Genomic DNA, 13,624 nt, shown 5'->3' with positions numbered 1-13,624 from the left:
AATGCTGTATATCTTACAGCTTTGGTACCTTTCAAACATCCCAAGTATGGGTGCAGCTTTATTGCCTCACACATAAATTCTGTATTGAATTTTTAATGCAATGATTTAAAATTTTTTAAGGTTCCTTTTCTGTGCAGTGTCCTGTTCTGCTCATGTTTAATTCTGTGCCTAAGGAATAAGTACAGCTAGGGTTTCAAGTGCATTTCAAAGCTCAGCATGTACTTAGTTTCTCCAAGCCTTCAGCAGCTGTTCCAGGGAAACAGCATCACCCCTGCTGCAGGAAAACAAACAGGAGGGCTGGAGAGGAAGGCAGGCATAGGGGACCCTAAGCTGGGTAGCATGAGAATGGTCTGGCCAAGCAACACAACAAGGTGTGAGATAAAAGATATTTCTAGAATGGTGTCACACAGATTTTTGAATCTCAGTCCTACCACGCTGCTACTCACAACATTTTTATTTCAGTTTTTATTTTTTGCACTCGTATTGTCATATAAAGATGGCAGAAATAGATTAATTTTTTTTCTGGATATACCTTTTGCTTCTAAATACTCTGAAAATAGATACTTATCAGGTAGGTAGACTAGAAGATGGCTGTAGGGCTCTTCAAATAGGCTGCAGTCAAATTCTTTACTTTAATCATGGTTTCCACATGCTGCCCTATTCTACAGAATATTCTATATTCTGCCCATTTCTACAGAACTGCCCTATGGTATCAGTCACCTCGTTTGAGCCTGGGTACTGTTTGCAACCTGTGTTTTATCATCCAAAGCAGATGAAACCAAGCTAAACTCTTTACAGTTGCCACACAGCGGTCCCGTGTTTTTCATAGCCTTCTTTTTGCTGCCAGTGTATTTACAGAAACCATAGCTCAATAAATTGTAATTAAAATAGCTGTTGAACTTTTGTGCTGTAAAACAGGATGCAGAAGGCTCTAGTGCCTTCAGTAAGTGAAAAAGGAAATAGCTAATCTGGTTAAACAACACTACAGACTGCTATAGAGTGCAGAGATTTTATGTTTCAGCTGAAATGAAAGTTACTGTTGTGGCTGTAAAAGGCAGGAGATCAAGGAAGGGGAAGATAAATTATAAATTAAGTGAGGTGTGAGATGTTCTTTTGAGCTCCTTCTGTGTCCTTCCAGCCCCTTTCCTTGTGAAATCCCAGCCTGCAGTTGCAGTTTTTCCAAATTATGTCAGTAGCTTTGCTGAACAGTTGCATTATTTACCACTGAACATGCAGGCCTTTCATGTGCTCACAGCTGAAATCCCACATGAATCCAAACAGGGACACAAAATTGCTGGCACAGGAAATGTGTAAGAATGGTACATTTTTTCCCTGTGTATTCTTTTTCATAATCTTCCATGACTTCCTGATTCTGACACACAAGGGAGAGGACAGTGTGATATGGAACAGCCATAATGCTGTGAATTTGCATGTTACATGTACTAATATTGTAGATTATGACAAATGCTTCCTTTTCAGTTCCTCAGCCTTCTGGGAGAGGAGAAATTCTGGAGAAATGTTTTTCCCTTAGAGTTACAAAGAGGAAGATAAACACAAAAGTTTATTTCCTTCACCATTTCAGATTTACCTGATTTTCTTTGGACCACACTCATATTGAGGTGAAACAGCTCTAAAGTACTAGCACCTTTTATTCTACTGCAGAAAACAATAATACTACATTTTGTTCTATAGTGTAAGATTTAGCATTTATTTTGTTAGTATAAGAACTAATATAAGACTTAGCATAACCTCAACACTGGTATTTTGAGGGGCAACCAATATAGATACTCTGTATTTTGTAACTAGAAAAGGGATGCAATACACAGAGATACTACTGACAATTAAAAACTCAGATTTAAAAACATTTAGGAGGGCAGGTGTATTGTGTACCTTGTAATCTCAGATTTCACACTGAAGGTTTATGGTTGTATGCAAACTGCACCAAAACCACTGACCAGGGGTTTTAAAGATTACTGATCAGAGATGAACTCTAATTTTTCAGGTTTCTAGCCCTGAGAAAGCTCTGCCTGTGGACGTGTTCTGACTCCCATCGTGCTGAATGTGGATTCTGTTAGCAAATGTGTTTTACTGACATCTCTTTCCTCGCCACTTTTAGAAAAATGTCAACAGTTACAGATTTTACTGTCTGCACATCCACAAAAATAAACATATAACTCCACTGCCTTATTTTCTCATTCTCCTAATTTCATCAATACTTTTGGTTACAATTTGCCTCGGGTGATTTAGATAACCAGACTGACCAGGTAATTCAATCCTTATTCTCTTGATCTATGGAAAAGTACTTGTTAAATCTAAGGTAATAAGGAAGTGTTAAACAAGAGAGGCATGGGGAAGTAAATGAGAAGCAATCATCAGTTTTCAGTATCACGTGGAGGTAAAATTTAGTCTCTCTTTCAATTAGTCTGTTGAAAAAGTGGGTATGTGTTTTGCTTTCTCTGCCCTGCTGCTAAGCTGTGTTCTCTCATTCTTCTCCAGGCTGCTGTAGTGCCATCTGCACAAACTCTCAACCTGACTGACTTCTACTTCAGTGACTTTGAGCTGTCAGACTTTGAAACAACACTGTGCACAATTCGAATGTTCACAGACCTCAACCTGGTGCAAAATTTCCAAATGAAACATGAGGTATGGTTGCTGCCAAATACTGCCCCACAGAAAGAGACAGCTTAATTGTTAGGAATTCAGAGCACTGAAATGATCCCACAGTAAATAGAATTGGACATCTGTATTAAAGAGTAATTAGCAAACTAGGAAGGTGTATGAAGAATTGGGGTCTGTCCTCAGTTTGGTTCTTCTGAAGGATTAATAATTTTGCAGTCCATGATTAATGGACTGGAAAACAGAATACTGAGGAGGGAGAGGATAATAACTTCTCAGGAAGTGAAAGACTCACAAAGAGGACAATAACATCGTTCACTATGTCCATATGAGGTAATAATTATCTTAGTCTTTCCCTACAAAAGAATAGACTAAAGATTAAGGGGAACTTCATGGTTATGGAGATGGTAAAGACTGAAGTAGGTGAAAACTTAGATGGGCTGTGAGAATTTCCCTGTAGGTTTTTACCAAAACAGCTGTCAGAGGTGATGAAGACAGGTAAAACAGAAAATCTCTTCAGCCTCTCCCCTCAGGGCACACATCATCTATTTGTAGAAACCTCCATTTTTAAATACCTTATTATTGCTTTATAACCTTTTCAACAAAACCATCAAAATTGATATCAAAATGAAAGATTAATTTATAGGGCTTCATATGCAAACACATTAGTTAAAGAAAACATGTAATTATTTTCTAGATCAGTGATTTATAGACCAATTTAGATTAGAAGTGTTCAAGGGCCAAGAGTGCTGTGTTACCTAATCTGATCTCTTGGATATCCTAGTACTTAGCCTCACCACTGCAGTAAGATCAACAACCTTAAGGAATGTGTCCCAACATCACATTACTACCTGACCTTCAGACCTATCACTTCTTTACAGAAAAAAGTAGGAAAAGAATGTGTATATATATGTATATAAAATTATGACCCATAATTTCTAATACTGTTGAGTAAAACCTCCAGGACATGCTTTCCTCCTGCATAAAAAAAAATAAATTATCCTGTGATGTAGTAATCTTTGTGTCATATTTATTTGCTTTCCAAAGTCCAATTCTGATTGGGTTTTGGCAAGCTGATAGGAGGGAAAAGCCTGTTCATTTTCAAAACAGCTTTTAAGAGGATTAAATAATAAATAAATTTTCTCTACCAAATATGTCATTATAAACAAGGTTTTCTTTTCTCTCAGGTATCTTAACATACCTCAGTTTCTGAATGAACAGCAATGCTTCTGCCATTAACATTTAGCCATTAGCAATAAAACCCCAAACCCACAAGTATTACACACTCAATTAGGAGCTGTACTAGTGGGTGTAAGCCTGTTCTCATCTATGGTCACAGTTACAACCATGTTATATTTGAACTTAAAATTGAGTTAAATGGATTCTTTTTTTTCAGTAAGAGAGTTTCCAAGTGGGATTAAGAAAGCTTGAATGTATTAGAAATCTGTTCTTAGGAAAACACATCTGTGATGCTGTTTCTTCAAGGTCCTCTGCAGATGGATTTTAAGTGTGAAGAAAAACTATCGGAAGAACGTTGCTTATCACAATTGGAGACACGCCTTTAACACAGCACAGTGCATGTTTGCAGCTCTGAAATCTGGGAAAATTCAGGTACATTTCCAGTTCCTCCATTAAGGCAAATTCTCTAATGATGCACAGCTCTGACTGTCGTGTCAGTAAGATGTTCATCATTTCATGGTATTGCCAGTGAAGACTTCTGGCTATGAGGGCCTGGTTTGTGAAGCTGCTGCTGTGGTTTTTGTTCCCCATTTTAGTTAAATCCTCTGGAAGTGGTTATCAGGATGTTCCCAATGGGAATATCTCAAATAAGGCAGGTACGTGGTTATGTCCTTTTTTAAAGTTAATGCTTATGCTACAAGCAAGGCAAAAAAGTGAAGAAGAAAAGGCTGACCCATTTTCAGGATGTTTCCTTAAATTTTTCAACAGGAATTTTTTAACTTCAAATGTGAGCTGAGTACAGCTTTAGATAAACAGCAGAACATAAAAGCATAGAAATAAATATTTAAATGTTTGTTCCAATGCTTTTGAACAAATTTTCAACCTTTCACTTAAAAAGACTCTTAATAATTTAAGAAACAACTTAATCATTGTGAGTAGGGCTAGATGATCCTCTAAGTAAGATACTGATTCTAGATCCTTCCAAAACACTTTTTAGGTTTTGGTTTTGTATTATTGTAGGAAACAGAATGTTTCTGTTCATTCTGACTAAATGTGTTTGTTCAGTTCGATTACATACAATTGTTACTAGTTGGTTTGTACTGTTTTAGAATAAGCACTTCTGAGAGCATAAATAAATCCCACTTGTAGGCCAAAACCCAATAGCAACGAGGAAGAGGCATTTCTTTCCTTTGTCTCATTAATGGAAATGACAAAAGATGCTGAAAGAGACCGAGGCCAGGACATCCATCTTCCTTCCCTGTTGGAATGGACATGGTAGTTCTGCTTGATGTGCGGTCGAGCAATCTCTGATGATCCTGATAGTTTGCTTGCTATTTTTGGAATCCTGACAGTCTCCACTGCAATTTCCATAAATTGTTTATTCTTAACTGCACTGGATTCACTCCCTGCTGATTCTCATGTCCTAGATTCTGGAGTCTGAGCAGCATTGAACATAACTCAATTTTTTTCTAGTTTGAAGGGAAAGGCAAGCATTGGGAGATGCATCTTCCCAGCAGAAGCATGAAATCAATCATTTCCAAACTGAGTTGTCTTTTGACTGTACTAAGAGCAGATCTCATTATTTAGAAAGCAGATGTAAAACATGTTGTACTAAATAAATCCACAACTCACTTCTGGCATTACTCTTTGCATACAGAGCAAACTGACTGACTTAGAAACGCTGGCTTTGCTGATAGCAACTCTGAGCCATGATCTGGATCACAGGGGAGTGAACAACTCTTACATACAAAGGTAAGTGGGTCTCAGAGAAGTGAAATTAAAATTAGTGAGTGAACAAACACAAGCACAGAGCTAGATTAGGTACAACTTGACTGCTTTGATGTGGGGCTGTGCAAAGGAGCAGGTTTTCACAAAGCAGAAAATGCAAAAACAGGCACAACCTATCCAAAGATGCACAGCCTCAGCTGCTGATTAAGTGAACCCTTTGCTGTGCAGGGACATTTTTCTTACTCCCATTCCCAAAGTCTCCTCCCCCATTTCCCATCAAGTGACAGCAAAAAGCTGCAGCTTCCAAGGGACAGCATGTAGCAAACGTGCAGCTTTTCAGCTGCCCAACCCAGCTGCTCCCTTCTCATCTGGGCCAACACAGCACTGAGATCTGCAGCCCTCTGGTACAGAGGCGTCTGCCCACTGTTTTGAATTCAGATTGGTTTAGCCACATTTTTGCAGAATTCTAAGTTGTTTACAATGTTGCATGGTTAAAATCACATTAAAAATGTATGGCTGTTTTGCACTGATTGTGGGTTATCTGTACTCTTTAACTTTGGTCCAATCTGGAATTACAGAAAGGACTTTACAATACAAAAAGGCAAAATATATTTAAAACATCGAAAAAATATTTTTACTAAACAAAATATATCGGTTTGAAGTCATCAAAATGAAATATTTCAACAAGTCTAAAATTTCCCCTGTATTTTAATTTTTAAGTAAAAATACTGGGGTTTTTACAATGTATTAGTAGTTTCAAATCAGCCCAATCCAGTGAATTTGGTATCACTTCAAATAATAACATACAAGTCTTCAGTTGATTTAAAGCATGGCTTAACATGATTCCTGTGATAGGGCAGTGTGTCCTGGTCTGACTAGAGATGGGCAAAAGAAACTCAGAAATGCATGCTTGTTTCTTCTTCTGGCAGAGCTGGAGAATGGTTTTGAAGTGACCTGTAAAGAAGTAGTCTGCTGTTCTTACTCTGTGTAAAGTAAGATAGTAGGGGAGGAAAAGCATGTTCAAGGCACAGAATACTGAAGGACAGAAAATAAGTAAGCTGAAGCACAACTTCTGCATTTCAATTTTATATGTTTGGAGTAACACTGATGTTTAAAGAAAAAAAAAACAAACAAGCTCCACAACATTAGAGTGACCTTTTTCTAGCTTGGTAATAGAGGATTCCAGCAGTAACTGTAGCCTTGCAGTGATTGGAACTAGTTAGCTTTTTTTTGCTTTATTTATTTAAAAATAAATTTCCTGGAAGACATCTGGAGATGCGTCATCTCCTCTCAAAAATGTCCTGGGAAAGTGTCATAGACAGCAAAATCTAACGTTTACACATGCTGTAAAACTGCCATGGCTATAGCTTAATTCCTTTCTCAATAGAAAGTTCCATGAATTTCTTTTTTTAAACCTAAATACGAAAGTTTTTATTTCTAGGAACAGATCCCTTTTGTTTTTTCCTTTGCAGCAGGGAGAGTGGATATTCAGTGTATGCTTCTTTTCTTAAGCAGTTTCAAAAATTGAAATGGTCCTGGCCAGCAAGGGAACTGCTTGAAGGCTTTTTGGTAGTTATGCAGGGGGAATATTTTCTTTTTGTCCCAATCCCACATGCAAAGTGGGAAGCACAGAAAGCTGCATAACCAAACCCCTGTGCTCAGAAAGCCGGGGTGCCCTTTGGCCTGGAGTGGGGGTTTGTCAGAAGTGCCACTACAAAAGTTGGACCTGAATTTATTTCCAGCCCTAGCCAGGGTGTGTGAGCACTAAGCAAGCTCTAGTTTGGAGCAGTACTTGGGAAGATAACCTAAGAGATTTCTCACATTTTTCTCTCTCCAGTTAGTATGAACTCTAGGAGACGCAATATGCATCCCACTTAATTCAATGGGAATTTCAGCCAGCATGTGTTGGCACCATCCTGTGGTTTGTTTCCTCACAGAAACACACAAGTACATTTGTTCTACACCCCTTTTCTGGTGGTCTCAGAGGAGGTGCTGGGCAGCCAGCCCATATTCCTCAGGGCCTTGCATCCTTTAATCTCCCTTTCTGCCTTTTTTGTTTGTCTTTCCATCTTTCTCTCCACATTTTTGTGCTTCTTAAATCCCCAGAGTCCCCTCTTATGACTTTTATTTGAGCCTCTGTGCACTCACTCACACAGAGACCCAGTCCTGCAGCCATTAAGACTTGTGAATGGTTCTTGACCATACAGAAAATCTCATCGAATTGTATGCTAAAAACATATGATTAAACATTTGTAGGTCAGATTATAGTTAGAGTAATTGGTCTAGGATCATCAGCAAAATAGACTTCCAAAAGAATCCAGTTTTAGTTGAAGAGAGTACATGTGCAGTGTGGGACCAGGGGGTGAAAAATAAGACAGAGCAGCAAAAACCAAGAACTGGATTATTCAACAAGGAATGGGGAGAAATGGGAAATCTTCAAGAGAGGAGGAGGACTAAAGCTGTACTTTGACTAAAGCTATTCAAACAGCAAATTCTGTTTTGTAGACTAAGATACTTTCAGATTTTGCATTAAGGTGTTTTTAAGTTCTGTACCTACACAATTGGTTTCCTGCTATTTTTCACTGCCTGTAGTACAATCAGTGTCACTGTTGGCCTCTAAGCAGTTTCTCTTTTGGATTTTACCCTGGGCAAAGGGTAGGTAACAACGTTGTAGTAGTTTGGTCATGACAGTAGTGGTGATGAAACACTATTTATCAACATTTTGGGTCCAGCACCATATTGCACTGAGGTCAGCAGGAATTTTTCCATTGGTTTCAGTGGGTTTCCTATTAGGTTGCATTGTTACTTAAAAACTCAGCTGCTGAGCTGACTAAATATGCCAGGCAGGTGTTTAAGAACATGCTGCAGAAACCAAAACTGTCTCCTAAACTGTGCTTGTGAATGAGCTCTTCGTGTTACCATTGCTTTGTATACAGGAACTTTCACACCTTATGAAACCTTGTATTACATTCTCACTCTGTGCATGCAGCTGCTCTCTAGAGGTAGAGAAGGCAGAAAACCAGAGATGTCAGTGCTCTGATAAAGGAACAGCATTGTCTTTTTATCTGTATTCCTGCAAAGAGGATGTCAAAAGGGAAGGTATTTCTGGATCACTAACATGTTTGTCTAATTTGATTTCTCCATCCTTTTCCTCCTCAGAAGCGAGCATCCACTGGCTCAGCTGTATTGCCACTCAATCATGGAGCATCATCATTTTGATCAATGCCTTATGATCCTGAATAGTCCAGTGAGTGTCATGTTCCATGTTGTGTATGCTGAAGGAAACTATTTTACTTGCTATTTTTAGCTTCTGGATAGAATCCCACCCTTATATGTTCTTAAGTGCTCCTTTTCCCTTTTTGGGTAAAGAAAGCAAATGCAGCAACATGGAAATCACAGTTCTGTTGTTGAGTGCCACCAAAGCCTTCCAAGTGCTGCCTGATAAGGGAAGCCTTGCTAACATCTTCTGGGTACCTGCTTCCTTGGACCAAAGGAAACAAAAGGCTTTGCTGCCATTTTCATGACCTCTTACGAACCACCAAACAAACCCCAGTCCTTCCTCTCATTCCAAAAAACATTCCAGCCTACGCATACACAAAGCAGCCCTGATGAGACCAAACCAAACACTGCTCGTGTTGACATTCCAAAGTGAAGCCAAACCTAAGTTTAGTAAATATGCAAATAAAACTACATTCTTCTTGTTTGAAGCTATTAACTAATTCTCAAGACCAGTTATTTAGTCCTCTCTAAGGACTGTTCCTTTTGTGCCACAGGTTGTGGTACTTCTAAAATCCTTTGTATTGTAATGATCCTTTCCTATTCAGACAGGCAAATATAGAAAAACAGTTGAGGCGAGTTCCATTTCACCATTTCAGTAGTGCTTTGATTTAACAAGGGGCTGCTGAGCTCATATTTCTATTTAATAAATTTTTATACTGCTTCATAAAAGGAAAATATGTTCATTTACTAGAGCTTTATGGGTAGGAATGGGAATCTGTTATAATTCCTCTGCTTCAGGGAGAGGAAGGAAGAGGAAAGAAAAGCTATGATACAGCCAGTGACAAATATAATTTCAATGAATGAAATGGACTTGAAGGCTTTGATGTTGCTCTGCTTGCGGTTTCATTTTGTAATAGTCAGTGATGATGTTGCTGCTGTGCGGCTTTCTGCCATTACTCAAGAAGACTGGAATTTTTATTTTTAAACTAGGGAATCTGCAAGAGGAAGCAGGATGAAAGAATGACCTTAGATATCAGCAAGCAACCCATAATGATTTGGTATCTTTAGCAAACTGGTGTGCTGTTGCCCATCTTACTGATAACACTGTTTTTGTTGTTTGTTTTTTTTTTGTAAAGGGAAATCAGATTCTCAGCAACCTTTCCATTGAAGAATACAAAGCTACACTGAAAATGATAAAACAAGCCATTCTTGCCACAGACCTGGCACTATATATCAAGTAAGTCAGAGGAAACTTTGGCTGGATAATCACTGCTGGATATTAGCATCATCTCAGCATCCTGCAAAATCTTTTGTTTTAACTTCTTTTAAAGGAGGAGAGGAGAATTTTTCGAACTTCTAAGGAAGAAGCAGTTTAACTGGGAAGATCCCTCACAAAAGGAGCTATTTCTGTAAGTCAAAGCAGAATAATCAAGAAGTCAGTTAATATTACTGCATACCCAATTTCCCATGCTGTGTTGCTGTGAACTTCATTAGCTCTGGCCAGTAGAAGCTGGCATTGTCACACAGGTCACTCAACTCCCTGGGTCTGAACTACTAAATGTGCAACCAGTATAAGAAACTTTGTTACATAGCATGTGGAGTTATAAATATAACTTTGCTTTAATTACTAATTTTTCTGACTTGGTGTTCCTTGAACTTCTATGCTTTATTTCACTAGTCACTCGACTTGGTGGCTACATACATTTCACTTAGAGTAATTTATCCCTTTCTTTCTGTTTGTTCTGCAGAGCAATGCTGATGACTGCTTGTGACTTATCAGCCATAACCAAACCATGGCCAGTCCAGCAACGGGTATGTGTTGAATTTTTAACATGTCCTAAATGCAAAAAGCATTAAAGTTAATTTCCTCCCCCCAGTCCTTATTGCAAAGGCAGTGGTGGAATGCTGAGCTGGAGTATCACAGTATGATATATCCTAGGGAGAGATAGGAACTACTCTTGTGTGTAGGTAGCAAGAAAACTTGTAGAGCTCTCAATGAGTGAAATCTCTTACAGATTGCTGAGCTTGTGGCTACAGAGTTCTTTGATCAAGGAGATAAAGAGCGGAAGGAACTCAACATAGAACCCACGGTAAGTGGCAGAATCACCTCTTGCAAAATGTCTTTTGGAGCCAACACTTAAAATTTCTCCCACTGACCACAATACAGGAGCAGCTCCTTCCATGTCTTCCTAGTGGTTCCAAAACACCAATAGTGTGTCATTATCTCTGAACCAGAAGAACAGACAATATCATTTCCTTTAAGTTGATGTTACTGAATGGGCTAGGAAATACATTGCTAAATTGGTAGCATTTGCAGCTATTCAAACCCAATTAGTTTGCCTGGTTATTTGGGTTCTGTCAACCCAAAGCCAGCTCCTGAGGGAAGTCATGCATTCCAGTTCCCTTCATTGGAACACCTGTAATGATACCCTGCTGTGCTGAGCTTGCTGTGCTGCTTTTTAATTCCAGACTCTTGCTTTTGGTTGGGTTTTTTATTTAATGCATTTAAACACAGAGCTTGTTTACTTATTATCTGCAGGATCTAATGAACAGAGAGAAGAAAAACAAAATTCCCAGCATGCAGGTTGGATTCATAGATGCTGTTTGTTTGCAGCTGTATGAGGTATGGTGCCTAAGGAAGAACAGCAAATATCTGAAACCAGAGCTGCTCACTGATAGACACAGATTCACAGTTAGAATAAAACTCTAATTAAAAACTAGCCTCTTAGTTAGTAAATATTTATTTCATATTACATATTGTTCATTATTCTGTTGAAGGAATTATTATTTTAGTATTTATAATTAGTTGTGTATTTGATTAATGTACTTTGTCACAATTCTTTAAACCTAGTTAAAATGCTGTGCTCTGTGCACTTGGTGTTATGGCCCTGGGTTGTATTCTGGATTATGAGGGAAAGTCACAAAACTAATGCTTTGACCTCTAGGGAAAGAATGGTATCCAGGTTGTGCATTGATAGAAAAGCTTTGAAAGTTTTAAAGAATTCAGAATTGGTCATACAAAGGGGCATGTGATATGCTATGGATAGGAAACTGACCCAGTTTTAACATTTCCCATCCCATTCTTCTCCTTCTCTTTCATCACACACCAAAGCATTGCATGAGATAATTCACTGAAATGCTTTTTTGTTCTGGTCACAAACTGTAGGAGAAGCTGCTTGGTCAAATTATAGTGTGAAACACGACATAATGATTTCTGGGGTTTTTTTAAACCACTGCAACATCAGAGTGAAAGTCTTGTTTATTTGAACTGTAGCAAGTATTTTACAGAAACCAAGGTGAGGAAAAGGAAGGAGATGAACAGATAACCAAATTCTTAAGAATTTTCCAGTGTGAGGAACAGGATGATTACTTGAATTTTTCCCTCTGACACAATAAATTCTTCTAAAAAGAATGCACATTCATCAGTTCAAAGGAAACAGGCATAGAGAAAGGGAGCTACTTGCTGTCTCTGAAAATCAAGTGCTTCTGTGCTGTAGAAACTGTCAGGAAAATAAGGCAGCCTTTGCTTTGAAGCCTCAGAAAATTGTCTCCAGCAGGAGGTAGAAGACTGAGTGTCTCTGCAAAGGTACAGATTAGACAGAGAACTTTTTAACAAAACACCTGAGCAGGCTAGAATGCCCACAGTTCTAGAGCGTGATCATTTATATTTCTTCCTGTTAGAGGAAAGCTTTATCTTTCTATTTATGAAAAGACCAGAAAAACTGCAATTATTTACTGTGAAATATGCACTGCTACTTCTATCTACAGTTACCAAGTGATCCTAGTCCAAATTGTACCTAGCTGTTGTGTTAGTGCAATGAATGAACTAGAAGTCTTCCCCTAAGTTCAGACATCTGAAAAAAATACAAGAGATGTGTTTCAGTCTCCATTGTTAAATTAAAAATGGAATGCAATCTGTTTTCCATGTTCTCAATTTATTCCAGGCCCTAACGCACGTGTCAGAGGCCTGCTCCCCTTTGCTGGATGGCTGCAGAAAAAACAGGCAGAAATGGCAAGCCTTGGCTGAGCAGCAAGAGAACCTGATAAATGGAGAAAGCAACCAAGGCAAACGGAACTGAGATGCTGATGGCACCACCACAAGTTCACGTAGGAGACACAGTAATAGGGGAGTTCTGCATTTTGCTAAACACTGTATGAATTTGGCTTCTGTTTTGCCACTGCTGTATTATTTTTTTCCACGTTTCAAGATATAGCATGACCATGTAGATGCCAAGATGATCTGAAGACCATATGTTCCTTTTATTCCATCTGACAGAGATGGAAAAAGACCTGCAGGGGTGGTTTTTGCTGCCCCACCTCACAAGAAGGTACTGGTGCAGGCACTGACTGTGCCTGAGAGCCTGTTGCTTTACAGATGTACATAGTTGTTTAGTGACTGTGTTGTGGCCAGTATCTGAAAGACTACTGCATTTTGCACCTTTTATCTCCCTCCTCCCATCTTGCTCTGTTATGTTATAAAAGTATTGAGCAGTCTTGCCTGTTCTCTTTCCAGAGGTTCAGAGGAAAGACTGAGACTCACTCTGGGGAGCCTATTTCAGCATAAATTATTTCTAACCTCTCTGAGAAAGCAGAACTGGGCTCTGAGGTGAAAACCCCCAAAATCTGCACCCACTAGGGTTTGGGTTTTTTCCATTATTAGATAGATGTCTTGGCAAATGTGTTGTTCCAGCTGAAGAAACTTCTAAGACCCCTGTGAGTTACTAGGCAATGGGAGTCTCAGGAGTTTTTGGTAGAGATGTCTGAGTTATCCATGGCCAATGGAAATTGCTTGAAGAATTGGATAAAACTTCCCAACATAACTGACAGGCTGCCATGGCAGAATGGCTCCTGTAGAAAGCTGCAAGAAGCACGCAGAGAAATG

At 38.8% G+C, this 13,624-nt stretch overlaps 1 protein-coding gene across 7 annotated transcripts in view; it reads left to right on the top strand.

Annotated features, from left to right (window-relative positions):
* Positions 1-13,624, top strand: part of PDE5A (phosphodiesterase 5A) — a 99,920-nt gene extending 86,296 nt beyond the window's left edge. For all 7 annotated transcript variants that reach the window (XM_033060026.2, XM_033060025.2, XM_033060024.2 and 4 more), the window contains 10 exons: positions 2,497-2,643; positions 4,102-4,227; positions 5,453-5,547; positions 8,683-8,770; positions 9,879-9,979; positions 10,074-10,151; positions 10,491-10,554; positions 10,758-10,832; positions 11,282-11,365; positions 12,687-13,624. In XM_033060026.2, the coding sequence (XP_032915917.1) occupies positions 2,497-2,643; positions 4,102-4,227; positions 5,453-5,547; positions 8,683-8,770; positions 9,879-9,979; positions 10,074-10,151; positions 10,491-10,554; positions 10,758-10,832; positions 11,282-11,365; positions 12,687-12,821 (993 nt within the window). In that variant the 3' untranslated portion in view covers positions 12,822-13,624. The remainder of the gene's footprint in view (positions 1-2,496; positions 2,644-4,101; positions 4,228-5,452; positions 5,548-8,682; positions 8,771-9,878; positions 9,980-10,073; positions 10,152-10,490; positions 10,555-10,757; positions 10,833-11,281; positions 11,366-12,686) is intronic.

This window comes from Catharus ustulatus, chromosome 5, assembly GCF_009819885.2.
Source record: "Catharus ustulatus isolate bCatUst1 chromosome 5, bCatUst1.pri.v2, whole genome shotgun sequence".
NCBI classification, from domain to species: domain Eukaryota; kingdom Metazoa; phylum Chordata; class Aves; order Passeriformes; family Turdidae; genus Catharus; species Catharus ustulatus.
This window is presented reverse-complemented; position numbering and strand designations above follow the sequence as displayed.